The 16,128-nt window shown below is 45.6% G+C and overlaps 1 protein-coding gene across 4 annotated transcripts in view; it reads right to left on the bottom strand.

Moving 5' to 3' along the window:
- LOC138669019 (E1A-binding protein p400-like) overlaps positions 1–16,128 on the bottom strand; it is a 343,483-nt gene that overhangs the window by 228,751 nt on the left and 98,604 nt on the right. For all 4 annotated transcript variants that reach the window (XM_069756066.1, XM_069756069.1, XM_069756068.1 and 1 more), the window contains exons 11-15: positions 12,751–12,787; positions 9,169–9,347; positions 7,980–8,157; positions 7,761–7,897; positions 1,752–1,921 (exon numbers count right to left, since the gene is read on the bottom strand). In XM_069756066.1, the coding sequence (XP_069612167.1) occupies positions 1,752–1,921; positions 7,761–7,897; positions 7,980–8,157; positions 9,169–9,347; positions 12,751–12,787 (701 nt within the window). The remainder of the gene's footprint in view (positions 1–1,751; positions 1,922–7,760; positions 7,898–7,979; positions 8,158–9,168; positions 9,348–12,750; positions 12,788–16,128) is intronic.

The raw sequence follows: 16,128 nt of genomic DNA, 5'->3' as shown, positions 1-16,128 counted from the left end.
CCACATCTACTGATAGCCCCTGCTCGCATTGGAATCTTTGGTGTTATTACACTGCACTGGACTTTAGGATGTCATGGCTCCTGGGAAGATTCTATGCAAGGTCTACAGCATCATCAGGTCACAGCATTTAGATGGAAGCGAGGACCAGACGGGTGGTGGCAAGTAGTAGAGTTGAGGGAATTTGATCAGGTCCCTGCTTATTCGGCAAGCTATAGCGCTTGCTGAATAAGCTGCAGACGGAACCTGGATACATGTGTCACGGCTGTGTCACTGTCACAGCACATTCATGGAGAGCCTGTGTGTTGGGTTCTTCATACATCAAAACTATACAAAGCATGAAACCAAAAACATTTGTTTTTCATTTTATGGTGAAGAAAACAACAAATTGGACAAAATAACTAAAAAGTTCAGTGTGCTATTCACCCCCGTAAAGTCAGTACTCTGTAGAACATCCTTTTGCGTTAATTACAAGTCGCTTTGGATAAGTGAGCTTTTCACATCTTGCCACAGGGATTTTTGCCCATTCCTCAAGGCAAAACTGCTCTAGCTCCTTCAAGTTAGATGGTTTCCTCTGGTGTACAGCAGTCTTCAAAGCAGACCACAGATTTTCAATTGAACTAAGGTCTGGGCTTTGACTAGGCCACTCCAAAACATTTACACGTTTCCAATTAAACCACTCGAGTGTTGCTTTAGCTGTATGCTTTGGGTGATTGTCTTGTTCATCCCAGTCGCAAATCACTGACAAGTCTTGCTCAAAAATATCCCTGTATTTTGCATCATCCATCTTCCCCTCAACTCGGACCAATTTCCCTGTCCCTGATGAAAAACATCCCCACAACAGGATGCTGCCTTCACCATGTTTCACTGTTGGGATGATGATCTTGGAGTGATGAGCCGTGTTGGTTTGGCGCCAGACATAGCGTTTACCTTGGTGGCAAAAAAGTTAAATTTTTATTTCATCTGACACAGCACCTTCCTCCATACATTTGGGGAGTCTCCCATATGTCTTTTGGCAAACTCAAAATGAGCCTTATCTTTCTGAGCAAAGTAAAGGTTTATTTTCTGCCCACTCTTCCATAAAGAACACCTGTATGGAGTGTGCGGCTTATTATGGTTGTGTGGACAGATACTTCAGTTTCTGCTTGGAACTCTGCAGCTCCATCAGGGTTACCTTGGGTCTCTGTGCTGCCTCTCTGATTAATGCCTTCCTTGCATGGCCCGAGAGTTTTGGTAGGCGGCCCTCAATTGTCAGTTTTGTTGTAGTACCACATTCTTTCCATTTGATGATCATGGATTTGATGGTGCTTTGGGGGATCATCAGAGATTGGGATATTTTTTTTTTTTTTATAACCTAACACATGCATATGCACAAGCCAATTTTTAGTTATTCGATCTCAAATTTAATTTATGCCTATATTCGTTTCACTGCACCAACTTAGACAATTTAGTGGTGATGCATCACACACAAATCTGATTGCAAAATTATTTCAACACAGGTTGTAATGTAAGAAAATAGGTAAAAAGTCAAGGGGGAGAGGGATACTTTTGCAAGCCACTATATGCCCCTAAATAAAGCAGCTCTCCAATTCAATAGAAAAAAAACATGCTGACAGATTCCCATTAATCTTGGCCCATTACTGGGGAATCTCATGGAAGCTCATATTCTATGAGGATCTGTATGAAACGTATACAAACATTAATGACCGTTTTATCAGACAGGGGTTTCCATTTTTCATCCATACAAATACAACCTTGGTAGATTTAAGATGGCATCCCAATGCTTCTCATTCATGTTTCGGAGCTGATGAACTTCATCCAAGACCAAATATTTCCATCTCATCTTCATAAAAACCTGGAGTCCCTTGAAGAGCTGCTTGTAAGACGTGATGCAGACATGGAAATTGTTGGGCTCTTCCCAACTCTGATGTAAGCAAATAAAAATAAGGCAGCCTTTAGTTACAAATGACGCAAAACTTAAATATCAAAGCAATAAGCTTATGGTATTAATGTGGGCACAATAAAAAAGGTTATATACTGTAATGTTTAGGACAATTAAAATAGGGATTTTTGTGTACTCACTGTAAAATCCTTTTCTCCGAGCCACTCATTGGGGGACCCAGACCATGGGCTGTATGCTGCTTGCCACTAGGAGGCTGACACTAAGTTAACACAAATAAAGTTAGCTCCTCCTCTGCAGTATACACCCTCGTGCTGGCTCCCAGAGAACCAGTTCGGTGCAAAAGCAGTAGGAACAAATAGTAACAACAACATAGAAGACTACAACATGTGAACTTAAAACAGGCAAAAGCCATAAAAGCAGGGTGGGTGCTGTGTCCCCCAATGAGTGGCTCAGAGAAAAGGATTTTATGGTGAGTACACAAAAATTCCTGTTTCTCCTTCCCCTCATTGGGGGACACAGACCATGTGACGTCCCAAAGAAGTCCCTGGGTGGGAAAACAACACAAAGGATTAGGCTTCATGCATCAACTGCCTAAATGTGCGCCACCGCTCCCTGCAGAATTCTTCTGCCCAGACTTGCATCCGCTGAAGCCTGAGAGTGAATATTGTAGTGCTTTGCGAAGATATGTAAACTGGACCAAGTTGCAGCTTTACAGACCTGCTCCGTTGTTGCCTGATGCCAACTGGCCCAAGAAGGCTCCACCGCTCGAGTGGAGTGTGCTCTGATCCCCATTGGGATGGGCTGACTTCTGACTCGGTATGACTCCTGGATGGTGGAATGAATCCACCTGGCTATCGAGGCCTTACAAGCAGCAAGACCCTTCCTGTGACCTTCCGGGAGAACGAACAGAGCATCTGCTCTTCTGAAGGATGCCATCCTTGAGACGTACCTTCGCAGAGCCCTGACTAGGTCCAGAGAGTGGAGAGCGCTTTCAGTTCCGTGAATAGGGGCCAGACAAAAGGAAGGAAGAACAATGTCCTCGTTAGGATCAAAGGATGAAACAACCTTTGGCAAAAAGGACCGTGACAGCCTGAGTACAACCTTGTCCTGTTTGAAGTTAAGGAAAGGCGTCCGACAGGATAAGGCGGCTAATTCTGAAATAAGTCTGATCGATGTGATCGCAACAAATAAGGCAACTTTCCAGGACCGAAAGACCAGCGAAATGTCCTGAAGCGGTTCAAAGGACGGTTCCTGAAAGGCACTTAGCACCAAGTTGAGGTCCCAAGGCTCTAAGGGCATGCGATAGGGAGGAGCAACATGTGAAACCCTCTGAAGAAGTGTCTTTACCTGAAGTCTTGATGTGATGTGTCTCTGAAATAAAGACCGATAGAGCAGAGATTTAGCCGTTGAGAGAGCAGAGTGCCAGCCCGGTGTCCAGACCGGCCTGTAGGAACTCTAAATGGTGGGAACTGAGAAGACGACAGCACCAGGCAAAAAATGTCTTCCAGGTACGAGGATAGATGCGTACATAAGAGGGTTTACAGGCACCAACCATGGTGGAAATGACCTGTTGAGAAAACCCAGCCTGGATCAAGACCCAGGATTCAACGGCCATGCCGTTAAACACAGGGCCCCCGAGTTCTGGTGGTAGATGGGGCCCTGAGAGAGCAGATCTGGCCGATCCGGCAGTCTACAGGGTATGTCAGCGGACGAGGCATACCAACTCTGTGAACCACGAGGCCAATCGGGAGCAACCAGGATCACTGGTACTCCTTCCGCCTTGATTGTCCTGATTACTCTGGGGAGTAACGGTAGAGGAAAAATGTACGGAAGGCGAAATTGGTGCCATGAAAGAACCAGAGCGTCGACACCAATGGCTCTTGGAGACCTCGCTATAAACTAGGGAATCTTGGCATTCAGTCTGGACGCCATGATGTCCACACCTGGGATCCCCCAGCGAAGACAGATCTGGGAGAAGACTTCTGGATGGCGCTCGCACTCCCCACTCCTGGAATGTGTACCGCTGAGATCACAGAGTGGTTGCTCTCTGCCCACTGAACGATGTGACTTACCTCGGACATGACAGTCCTGCTGTGGGTACCCCCGATGATTGATGTATGCCACAGCCGTGGTGTTGTCTGATTGGATATGGATGAGGTGACCCACCAGAAGGTGATGGAAGTGCTGCAGGGCCAGTCGAATAGCACGGATCTCCAGAACGTTGATCGGTAGCTTTGATTCCTGAATTGAACAATGGCACTGAGCAGTGTGGAGGTGGAAGACCGCTCACCAACCTGAAAGACTGGCATCGGTAGTTACCACTAGCCATTGAACGGGTAGAAAGACTTCCCCCGGTTGAGGGAAGATTTCAATGTCCACCACCTGAGAGTCTGTCTGACCTGCAGGAATAAGTAGCACCTTCGGTTGAGAAAGGGTTTCTGTCCCAAGCTGCCAGAAGGGCATGTTGTAGGGGACAAAGGTGCAGTTGCGCAAAGGGGACTGCTTCCATTGCGGCCACCATCTTTCCTAGTACCTTCATTGCAACCCGGATGGAGTGAGGAATAGACTGACGAAGCGCTCGGGCTCCTCATTGAAGGGCTAAGACGTTGTCTGGAGGGAGAATTACCAACCCCCGAGACGAGTCCAGGGACATTCCTAGAAAGAAGATCTTCTGGGATGTGACCGGAGAGGATTTGCTTAAGTTTATCAGACAGCCCAGGTGAGAAAGGGTATCGCAAGTAATGTGAACAGACTCCAAGCAGTCATGGAAGGACGGATCAACAGATCGTCCAGATAGGGCAGAACGATCACGACCCTAGAGTGCAGGATGGACATGACGGCTGCCATGACCTTTGTGAACACTCTGGGGGCAATAGCAAGGCCGAAGGGCAGGGCCATGAATTGGAAATGCTGGTCGCGAATGGCGAAGTGCAGGAATCTCTGGTGAGGGGGAAAATTGGAATGTGCAAGGCCAAGAATTCCCCTTCTTTCAGGAAAGTGATATCTGAACGCAGAGATTAATTGCAGAAATGACGGACCTTGACAAACTTGTTTAGAAGTTTGAGGTTTAGTATGGGTCTCACCGTTCCATCCTTCTTTGGGACAACGAAAAGGTTTGATTAGAAACCCTGAAACCTTTCACTTTCTGGGATGGGGACAATGACGCCATGGTGACGCAATGGGTATATGGCCCGGGAGAAAGCCTTTGCCCTTGCCTCTGAAGAGGGAGGACGAGAGGAAAAGAAATGTGAAAGGGGGCGCGTAGCAAAGTTGATTGTGAATCCAGACGACACCAGATCTCTAACCCACTCTTCGGAGACGACAGAAAGCCACACCCCACGAAAGAAGTAAGTGACCGTGTACCCTGCCTGTGTCGACCGGATAGCGCTGATAGTCAGCGTGAGGAAAATTTCTGGGACCTAGGACCTTTAGGCCTCGACTGTTTGGGTTAGGACTTCCAATGTTGGTTAGGCCTGTACAAGACCTGAATTTCTCCATCTCTTCGTGGAGAACGTCCTGAACCGGACGAAGTAGTGGTAGCGCCCCTGCTTGAAGTGGAGCCAAAGGAACGGAAATGGATTTGTTGCTGTCTCCGAAAGGGACGCCTAAGTCTATGTTGGGGAAGGAACTTACGCTTTCCTCCAGTAGTATCGGAAATGATCTGATCCGGCTTTTCTCCAAATAAGTGACCGGTTTGATAAGGATTCTGAGCCATAATGACCTTCTGATAAAGGTGGCATTGCCTGCTGACAACCAGCCTCATCCAAGGATGCATGTACCAGGTAATCACCTGCCCGGGAAATTTGGTTGGCAAGGTGTGCCACCTCTGGAGGAAGGTTAGTGTTCCCAAGAGAATTAGTTGCCTTAGCTACTCATGCTGCAGCAAAGGATGGATACAGGGCCGAACCGGAGGCCTCGAAAGCGGAGCGGGCCTAGCCTTCTATCTAATGGTCCATGGGATTTTTGATGGATGAGCCACCCGGCACAGACAGGATACTTTTAGATGCTAGACGGGATACTGGGGGGTGTACCACCGGAGATTCCGCCCAATCCTTTTTCAGATCAGCTGAAAAAAATACTTGACTTCAAGAGGCTTTTGTCCTGTGAAGCGTTTATCCGGGCGTTCTCTATGCCTATTAACTATGGCAGAAAATAGGATGAATAGCAAATGCCTTATGAGAGCGTTTAGTTCTCTTAAAGGAACCGTCATATCCGCGTTCGCTACTGAACTCTGGAGAGAGCGAGAAACGGAGCTATGAGGCGACATGGCACATGTCTGCTCAGGAGACGTGCTACGGATCCCTTTTCTAGGTGCCTGACGGCTTCTAGAGCGCCTTCGGCCTCTGCTATCCGACTGCTCCCGGCGTGGGGAGGATCCGCTCCCCCGAAGGATTACAGAGGGATTCAATCACTTTGGCCAGCGAGACAGTGATGAAGCCCACTCAGGGGGACTAGGTACACTGGGCTCGGTAGCGGCGGAGGGTTCCTGAGAACAGTTGGGGGTCACAGGCATTGCAGAGTGGAGAACTCTGAGCATTAGGAAACGCAGACTGTCAGGGGGTTAATGAAGTAAAGAATATAGCCATAGTCTTGTTAGACTTTTTTGATGCCTTAGGCTGGGACATTATGTACCCTTCTTTGTGGCCCTATAATATCAGGGGCTGTCGAGAAGGGATACTGCTGAGAAAAAGGGGTTACAGCAGGGAGGAGGATGTATAATGCAGCGCTCCTACCCAGGTCTGTGTCCCCGCTCCTCCTGCGTTTCTCCAACTGCATGGCCCCTGCACTGAGAAGACTTGCTGCCGGTCCTAATGGCAGTTAGTGTGTCCTGAGGCGGTCTGGGGAGAGAAAGATGGCCCCCCCGAGATCTCAGATGCTGGACCGGTGGGTGGAGACTCCACATCGCATCATGGCATGGGTGTAGATAGGGGTTGCGGCTTTGTACAGGGCCGAAGCCTGGGAATAAATTTGTGGCGCCGGCGCTGATGTGGGAAGGGGCCGAATGCGCGCCCCTGCAGTCAAAATCGGTCCCCCCCCCCCGACCGCCTGAAAGGAGCCCTCCAGCCCCGGCACTTACCTGGAGAATCTGCTGGGTGGCAGGTAAGGCAGCTTGCTGCAGGTCCTCCTGTGCTGCTGCTGGTTTGGACAGTGCAGGGATAAGGGGGAAACCCTCAATCCACCATCCCTTTAGAAAGGAGGTGGAGAGGGACCATTCGCCTCCTTGTACCATCAGTGTTTAACAGTGGTGGTGCAGTGGGGGCTGCTCGGATGCCACGAGATGGGCCTCTGTACATCCAAAGGGAGAATCGCCTAGGATGGGACAGGGCTGAATGTCCGGCAATAGGACTGGCTGCAAAAGATGATACGTGGAGGCGACACTCCATGTGCTCGTCCATTGAAGGTGTCCCGTTGCCCCTAAGAATCAACTCAGGTGTGGCATCCCACGTCACAGGAGAGGATACGGAGAGGCGGAACTCTCCGTGCTTGCCTGTTGATGGTTCGGGGAGATTGGAGCCTTGAAAGGATCCGTCGCTCCTTCGTCCATTGGAAAAAATAAAATAAAGAATGTAAAAATAAAATAATAAAGAGTTTTTGGTCTGAATAGCAGACCCATCCGTGTGCCTCCTACGGACACTAAGCAAGAACTGGTTCTCTGGGAGCCAGCACGAGGGTGTACACTGCAGAGGAGGAGCTAACTTTTTTGTGTTAACTTAGTGTCAGCCTCCTAGTGGCAAGCAGCATACACCCACGGTCTGTGTCCCCCAATGAGGCGAAGGAGAAATCCTATTTTAAAAGGAATTAATTTTTTTTTATAATTTTCACTTCAAGAAAGAAAGACAGTTCTTATTTTATATTTTACCTGCCGTTTTCTCCTGAGTTCTCTTTGGCTCCCAAAATACAGAAGTAGCTTAAGAGATGGACACCAGCGTTTCAGCTCCAATTCCCATTTTAGAACATTGCAACTTCGTGCAACAATCAAGTGAGGACCCCACACTCCTGAATGAGAAAACACGGTATTTGAAAGGATATAGATAAAATCTAACATCTGCCAATAAAACTACAGTGAATTAATACTCACCTTCACTGCTAGCCAGATGTGCCAACAAAGCAATGACTTGGACATTTTTACCAAGACCTGCTTCATCTGCCAGAATTCCATTAAGATTCTTCTTGTATTGTCGTGCCAACCAGTTCAATCCGATCATCTGATAATCTCGAAGTCTGCCATGAAGTAATGGCGGTGGAGAGGTTTTCACCTATGCAATTGCATATATTAAGAAATTAAGAAATACACAGTGGGAAAAAAACTACTTATTCTAGCATACTCTTTAAAGGGAACCTAGCACCAGGAATAACGCTGTTAACCTGCAGATATGGGGTTAATCTCCAGGTTAAGAGTGTTATGATGCTGTCCGGCACCTGCACACAGCCGAATGCGTCAGAAAAAGATTTTTATTCACCACGGCAGCATTCGCTGGTACAGTCACGCTCTGAATATACAGAGCGGCCGCTATAACCGCATCCTCGGTCTACACTGCAGCCCGCTGTCAGTCAGGGCTGGTCGCGGGTTCAGCAGCCCCTCTGTATATTCAGAGCAGTGACTGAACCGGTGGCGCCTTGTCCCCTACGACTGAATACCGAATGCTGGGGGGGGAGAATAAAGATAATTTTCTCCCCGCTGCACTCGGCTCTGTGCAGGCGCTGGACAGCATAATAATGCTGGTAACCTGCAGATTAACTCTATATCTGCAGGTTAACAGTTATTCCTGGTGACAGGTTCCCTTTAACCCCTTACCTATAGCCACTGTACATGTACGTAACAAGTCTGGAGCGGGTTCATGGGATGAGCCCATCACGTACCCGGTAAATAATGACTGTGACAATGGCAGGTCTTTAACAGCTGCGGATGGAGCAGAGGAGTGCACTGAAAGTGTTATGTTAAATGCAGCTGTAAAATGGACAGCAGCATTTAGAGTGTACTGGCATGAGGACGCGTCCTCTATGCATCCATCAGGTGCTCTGTGACGTCATTGCAAGACACAGATGGGAGTCTGTTGAAGACCTCCAAGTCTGTCATCACGGAGCTTCAATGAAACCTAGCTTCTGCCAAGGCTCCAAAAGGAGACTGTGATTTTTGCTATATACAGCACTGTGATATATAGCACAAGCAATCAGACAATCGTAGGTTCAAATACCATAAAAGGGACTAAGACCTGAAATGTGCAAAAAGTTTTAGAAATTACTGAAGAACAAAACAAAGCACTTACTGGTCCAGAGATACGTGAATTACCACGGGGAAGTAACAGTTCTGCGGCAGCAGCCACCTCTGCAATGTCCCGGTTGTGTTTCCTTGCACCCACATGGGTACTGTTACCTCCATCCACGGTCAGCAGAGAGTCTATAAGAACTACCTGCTTCTGAGTGTAATCTAAGTTTATGTCCCAACCTGTGCAAAAATGGAGAAACAGGATTTTTAGTCCTTTAAAATATTTGCTTTATAAAAATATATTTTGTGTCAGTCATCTGCTCAAAGCTCTACCGATTTCCAATAAATCTATTGCATGTAAATTTTCTTTCAATTAAAAAGGAGCAGTCTGGTCTTAAACTACCAGTCTGCACTTACTCTGCATATACAACAAGAAAAAAGATACTTCTGGAAACATTCCAACCAAACTGATTCCAGCTTCACTCAATATTCTTGTATTTTATTGAGGCCGCGTCTATCTAGTCAGAATGTGGCCAGGAGTATGCATATCACATAATTGCCATTCCAGTCAACGGAGAATCCTTACAGAGCATAGTGCGTGCATTGTGAGTATTCACAAGCCTACAGGCACTGAGGACTTGTAATTTAAGACCAGACAACTTCTTTAAGAACATGTGAGCAAATAAGATCGCAATCCCAAAAATAAGAGACAGATTTTCCAATGCAAAACTCACATGCAGAACAAAGAAATTGCAAATTGCAGACATAAGATTTTAAAGAATGAAAAAAAGAACTGCAAGGAAAGATTCACAGATTTAGGACACTGACAACTAAGTATTTTGTATCAATCAAAAAAATATACCGTATATATTTGAGTATAAGCCAAGATTTTCAGCCCATTTTTTTAGCTTATACTCGAGTCATACACGGGGGTCGGCAGGGGAGGAGGAGCGGGGGCTGTGTAATTATACTCACCTACTACTGGTGCGGTCCCTGCAGGTCCCTGGTTCCCCAGCGCTGCAGCTTCTTCCTGTACTGAGCGGTCACATGGTACCGCATATTACAGTAATGAATATGCAGCTCCACCTCCCATAGGGGTGGAGTCGCATATTAACTACTGTAATGAGCGGTAACGGTGACCGCTCAGTACAGGAAGAAGCTGCAGCGCCGGGGAACCAGGGACCTGCAGGGACCGCACCAGTAGTAGGTGAGTATAATTACACAGCAAGAAGCTGCGGCGCCGGGAAGCCAGGGACCTGCAGGGACCGCGTCAGAAGCAGGAGTATAACGGGGAGGGGAGCGCTGCGCGATATTCACCTGCTCCTCATTCCAGCGGCGCTCCATCTTCAGCGTCTTCTGCAGTGACGCTCAGGTCACAGGGCGCGGTGACGTGGTTAGTGCGCACCCTCTGCCTGAACGTCAGTGCAGAAGATGCTGAAGATGGAGAGGCGCCGGAACCAAGTCAGGTGAATATAGCAAGTGCCGTGGGCCTGAGCGACGGAGAAGTGAGTATGTGCTTTTTTTTTATCGCAGCAACAGCAAATGGGGCAAGTGTCTGTATGGAGCATCTTATGGGGTCATAACGTTTATGCAGCACTATATGGGGCAAGTATCTGTATGGGGCCATAATCAACGTTTGTGCAGCACTGTATGGGGCCATAATCAACGTTTGTGCAGCACTGTCTGTATGGGGCAAGGGTCTGTATGGAGCATCTATGGGGCCATAACGTTTGTGCAGCACTATATGGGGCAAATGTCTGTATGGGGCCATAACATTTGTGCAGCACTATATGGGGCAAGTGTCTGTATGGGGCCATAACGTTTGTGCAGCACTATATGGGGCAAGTGTCTGTATGGGGCCATAACGTTTGTGCAGCACTATATGGGGCAAGTGTCTGTATGGAGCATCTTATGGGGCCATAACATTTGTGCAGCACTATATTGGGCAAGTGTCCGTCACAGCACCCCGTCTTGCTCCTCCTATCTCAATGGAGAATTACAGGAATCTTCCCCTGATGAGTAGAGAAAAACGAAACGCGTAGGGAAGTATACCTTTTCGTTACTTTGCATTGGGGGTCACTATATAAAAACTGGTGATATTCTATGATGGGGTATTTGTATGGATAATGATGTGCCATCTCCCCAGTCTTTACACCAGATAAAAACGGTCATTAATTCGCTATAGGGTGAAACTGTTCACTTTTTTTTCCTTTCACACACCATTTTGAGCGGTCATTGCTAATAATAGATGCATATATAAAGAGCATATGTGGTCTGATCTGCCAAATGACCAGGTGATGTGAAATTTGATGTTTTTCCGCACTGCCAGCTGATATCGGACCTTTATGTTCCCATGATAGATTTATTCATAGGGATTTTGGGATATTGAGGTCTGAGGCAGTTCGATTTATTTGTGATATTGGCATTTCTTCTTTTGAAATGTGACGTACTGTGAGTCCTTTATGTGTTTTGATTATTTGGGTCTACCATTTTTTAACGAGTTTATTAAAAGTTAATTTTTAATCTAGAATCACACCCTGCTTTTTATACTATATTATTGATTGGTGGTCACAGCTTTTTCAGAGCATCTTATGGGGCCATAATCAACATTTGTGCAGCATTATATTGGGCAAATGTGTCTATGGAGCATCTTATGGGGCCATTATTAACCTTTATGCAGGATTATATGGGGCATATTTTAATATGGAGCATCTTATGGGGCATCATAAACTTTATGGAGCATTATATGGGGCTCCCGATTCAATATGGATATTCAAAAACACTTAACCTACTGATGTCTCAATTAATTTAACTTTTATTGGTATCTATTTTTTCTTTTGACATTTACCAGTAGCTGCTGCATTTCCCACCCTAGGCTTATACTCAAGTCATTAAGTTTTCGCAGTTTTTTGTGGCAAAATTAGGGGGGGGGGTCGGCTTATACTCAAGCATATACGGTAGATATTATATTTAATATACACATACCCACACCCACAAATCTTTTTAATTTACTTTTTTTCCCTACCGAGTTTTATACTTTGTTTTAGTTTACAAATTTCAAAGCAAAAACTGATTTTCGGCATTTAAAGAATAAGAGTATGTGCACACGGTCAGTAACTGGCAGCGCTGTGGACACAGCACATGTCAACTGCATCTAAAGCGCTGTCGGCTACTGAACGCAGGTGAATCCGCATGTGTTCTTTGAACCGTACAGAATCGCGGCATCCAATACATTGTACAGGTGACATTTATCTTGAGGAGGTTTGCGAATCCGCAAGATAAATAAACATGCTGCGGTCTGAAAAGACGTGCCGCATGTCCGTCTCCGCAGGTAAGCCGCAGGCATCTGTGCACGCATAGTAGGTGTGGGATTTCTTGAAATCCCATCCACTAGGCTGTAACATCTGGAAGCTGCGGGTTGGATGCTGCACAAGTAAGCAATGTCCAACCCCCAGCGTTTACTTATCGTGTGCACCTACCCTAAGGTATTAAAAGTATTTTCCTTACAAAAACAATGGAGAAATGTACATCAAGTTGCAAATTGTACATTATGGAGTATATAGGGCCTAGCTGGAGAAGGGGTTCTCACAGAAATATATTTACCAAGTCAAGCATTTTATGTGAAACACAAAGAACAACAAACCTTTTGGCTTTAAAACAGTACCAATTGCTGCTGGATCCTGAAGACAGACAAAAAATAGTGGACATCAATAACTGGATTTACATGATGGTCTAGCAAACAGTTTATGTTTTGTGTCAAATTGAAAACAAAACCAAGCGCCCTCAATTTCAGCTATACTCCTACACAAAAAATTAGGAATTATTAAGATTACAATACTTTAAATAAAATACATTATTAGTATAGAAAAATCATTCAACTTTTTATTGCCCAAATTAATAAAGTTCTAATGTTATCATCCATCTTTAGGAGAAGTGATAAGTTGCTGTAGGTCCGAGAACTAGGCCCCTCATCAACATCACAAAACTGGACACTACCGAGCCCTGTCTAAATGGAGCAACGATGAAGCCAGCTCATCACCACTTCATTCATTCTCTATTGGTCTGCTTGAGACAGCCAAATACTATACTAAATTTGGTAGTTTAATGGAAAATTAATGGGTTGGGTGTGCATATGATTAACCTCACTCACTTATCTCATGTATAGGTCATCACTATAAGGTCGCAATCAGACGGCTGTATAAATTGGACTGAGATCGGATAGCAGTGCACAGACTAGCCACAGGCTCTCCCGACCCGAGCATGACCGCTTCAGATATTTCTATGCAGCTGTCATGTTCGGGTCGGGACAGCGGACAGCCAGTCCGTGCACAGATTTATACAGCAGTGTTACTGCTCCCTAAAGAAACACAGCAACATTTTTATCTCTTAATCCCTTCTAAATGTGCCTGTACAGTAGAATGCGTGAATTAAAACATTTTCAGATTTTCTGCACAACCTCGTTTTCAGGCTCCATGGGCTTACATTTGCTCAGTTTTATGGTGTTTGCTGGGCAGTTTAATTTCTGATCACATTATGTGTACTAGACAAAATTGCAACAATTAACCCCTTCATCCCGAAGCCTGTTTTCACCCTCCTGACCAGGCCAATTTTTACAATTCTGACCACTGTCACTTTATAAGATCATAACGCTAGAACGCGTCAACGGATCCCGGTGATTCTGACATCGTTTTCTTGTGATATATTGTACTTTATGACAGTGGTAACATTTCTTTGACATGACATGCGTTTATTTGTTAAAAAAAAGTAAATTTGACAAAAATTTCACAATTTTCAAACTTTTATTTTTCATGCCCTTAAATCAGTCATATCACACAAAATAGTTAATAAATAACATTTCCCACATGTCTACATCAGCACAATTTTGGAAACTTTTTTTTTTTCGTTAGGAAGTTATAAGGGTTAAAAGTTGACCAGCGATTTCTAATTTTACAACAAAATTTGCAAACCCATTTTTTTTTTAGGGACCACATCACATTTTAAGCGACTTTGAGGGGCCCATATGACAGAAAATACCCAAAAATTACATTCTAAAAACTGCACAGCTCAAGGTGCTCAAAACCACATTCAAGAAGTTTATTAACCCTTTAGATGGTTCACATGAATTTTTGGAATGTGTAAGGAAAAAAAAAAAAACATTTACCGTATATACTCGAGTATAAGCCGAGATTTTCAGCCCATTTTTTGGGGCTGAAAGTCCTCCTCGCGGCTTATACTCAAGTCATACCCAGGGGTCGGCAGGGGAGGGGGAGCGGGGGCTGTTATACTCACCTACTCCTGGCGCGGTCCCTGCAGGTCCCTGGCTGCCCAGAGCACCAGATTCTTGCTGTACTGAGCGGTCACATGGTACCGCTCATTACAGTAATGAATATGCAGCTCCACCTCCCATAGAGGTGGAGCCGCATATTCATTACTGTAATGAGCAGTAACGGTGACCGCTCAGTACAGGGAGAAGCAGCAGCGCCGGGGAAGCAGGGACTGCACAGCGCCAGGAGCAGGTGAGTATCATGGGGAGGGGAGCACTGCGCGATATTCACCTACTCCCAGTTCCGGGCGCCGCTCCGTCTTCAGAGGGTGCGGTGACGTGGTTAGTGCGCTCCCTCTGTCTGAACGTCAGTGCAGAAGACGCCGAAGATGGAGCGACGTCAGAATGAGGAGCAGGTGAATATTGAAAGTGCCGGGGCCTAAGTGACGGAGAGGTGAGTATGTGATTTCTTTTTTTTTTTTTTTTTATCGCAGCAACAGCAAATGGGGCAAGTGTCTGTATGGAGCATCTTATGGGGCCATAACGTTTGTGCAGCACTATATGGGGCAAGTGTCTGTATGGGGCCATAATCAACGTTTGTGCAGCACTATATGGGGCAAGTGTCTGTATGGGGCCATAATCCACGTTTGTGCAGCACTATATGGGGCAAGTGTCTGCATGGGGCATCTTATGGGGCCATAACATTTGTGCAGCACTATATGGGGCAAGTGTCTGTATGGAGCATCTTATGGGGCCATAACATTTGTGCAGCACTATATTGGGCAAGTGTCTGTATGGGGCCATAATCAACGTTTGTGCAGCACTATATGGGGCAAGTGTCTGTATGGAGTATCTTATGGGGCCATAACGTTTGTGCAGCACTATAATGGGGCAAGTGTCTGTATGGGGCCATAACATTTGTGCAGCACTATATGGGGCAAGTGTCTGTATGGAGCATCTTATGGGGCCATAACATTTGTGCAGCACTATATTGGGCAAGTGTCTGTATGGGGCCATAATCAACGTTTGTGCAGCACTATATGGGGCAAATATCTTTATGGAGCATCTTATGGGGCCATAATTAACGTTTGTGGAGCATTAGGGTATATGGGGCAAGTGTCTGTATGGAGCATCTTATGGGGCCATTAATAACCTTTATGCAGGATTATATGGGGCATATTTTAATATGGAGCATCTTATGGGGCCATCACAAACTTTATGGAGCATTATATGGGGCTCCTGATTCAATACCGATATTCAAAAACACAACCTACTGATGTCTCAATTTCTCTTTTATTGGTATCTATTTTTACTTTTGCCATTTACTGGTAGCTGCTGCATTTCCCACCCTAGGCTTATACTCGATTCATTAAGTTTTCCAAGTGTTTTGTAGCAAAATTAGGTGGTTCGGCTTAAACTCGAGTATATACGGTACTTTTCTTTCACAAACATTTTCCTTTAGACCTAATTTTTTTTTACTTTCGTAAAGGTAGTAACAGGAGAAAATGGACCATTTTGTTGTGCAATTTCTCCTGAGTATATCAATACCCCATTTGTGGGAGAAATCTACTGTTTGGGCACGCTGCAGGGTTCGGAAGGGAAAGAGCCCCATTTTATTTTTTTATTGTAAAATTTGCTGTAATAATTAGCGGTTGCATTGTTGCGTTTGGCGAGACCCTAATGTGCTAAACAGTGGAAACCCCCCCAACAAGTAACACTATTTTTGAAACTAGACCCCTTGGGGAACTTACCTAGATG

Source organism: Ranitomeya imitator, chromosome 1 (assembly GCF_032444005.1).
Source record: "Ranitomeya imitator isolate aRanImi1 chromosome 1, aRanImi1.pri, whole genome shotgun sequence".
NCBI classification, from domain to species: Eukaryota; Metazoa; Chordata; class Amphibia; order Anura; family Dendrobatidae; genus Ranitomeya; species Ranitomeya imitator.
Note: the sequence above shows the minus strand (reverse complement) of the source record. Positions and strands in the feature narration are given on the sequence as shown.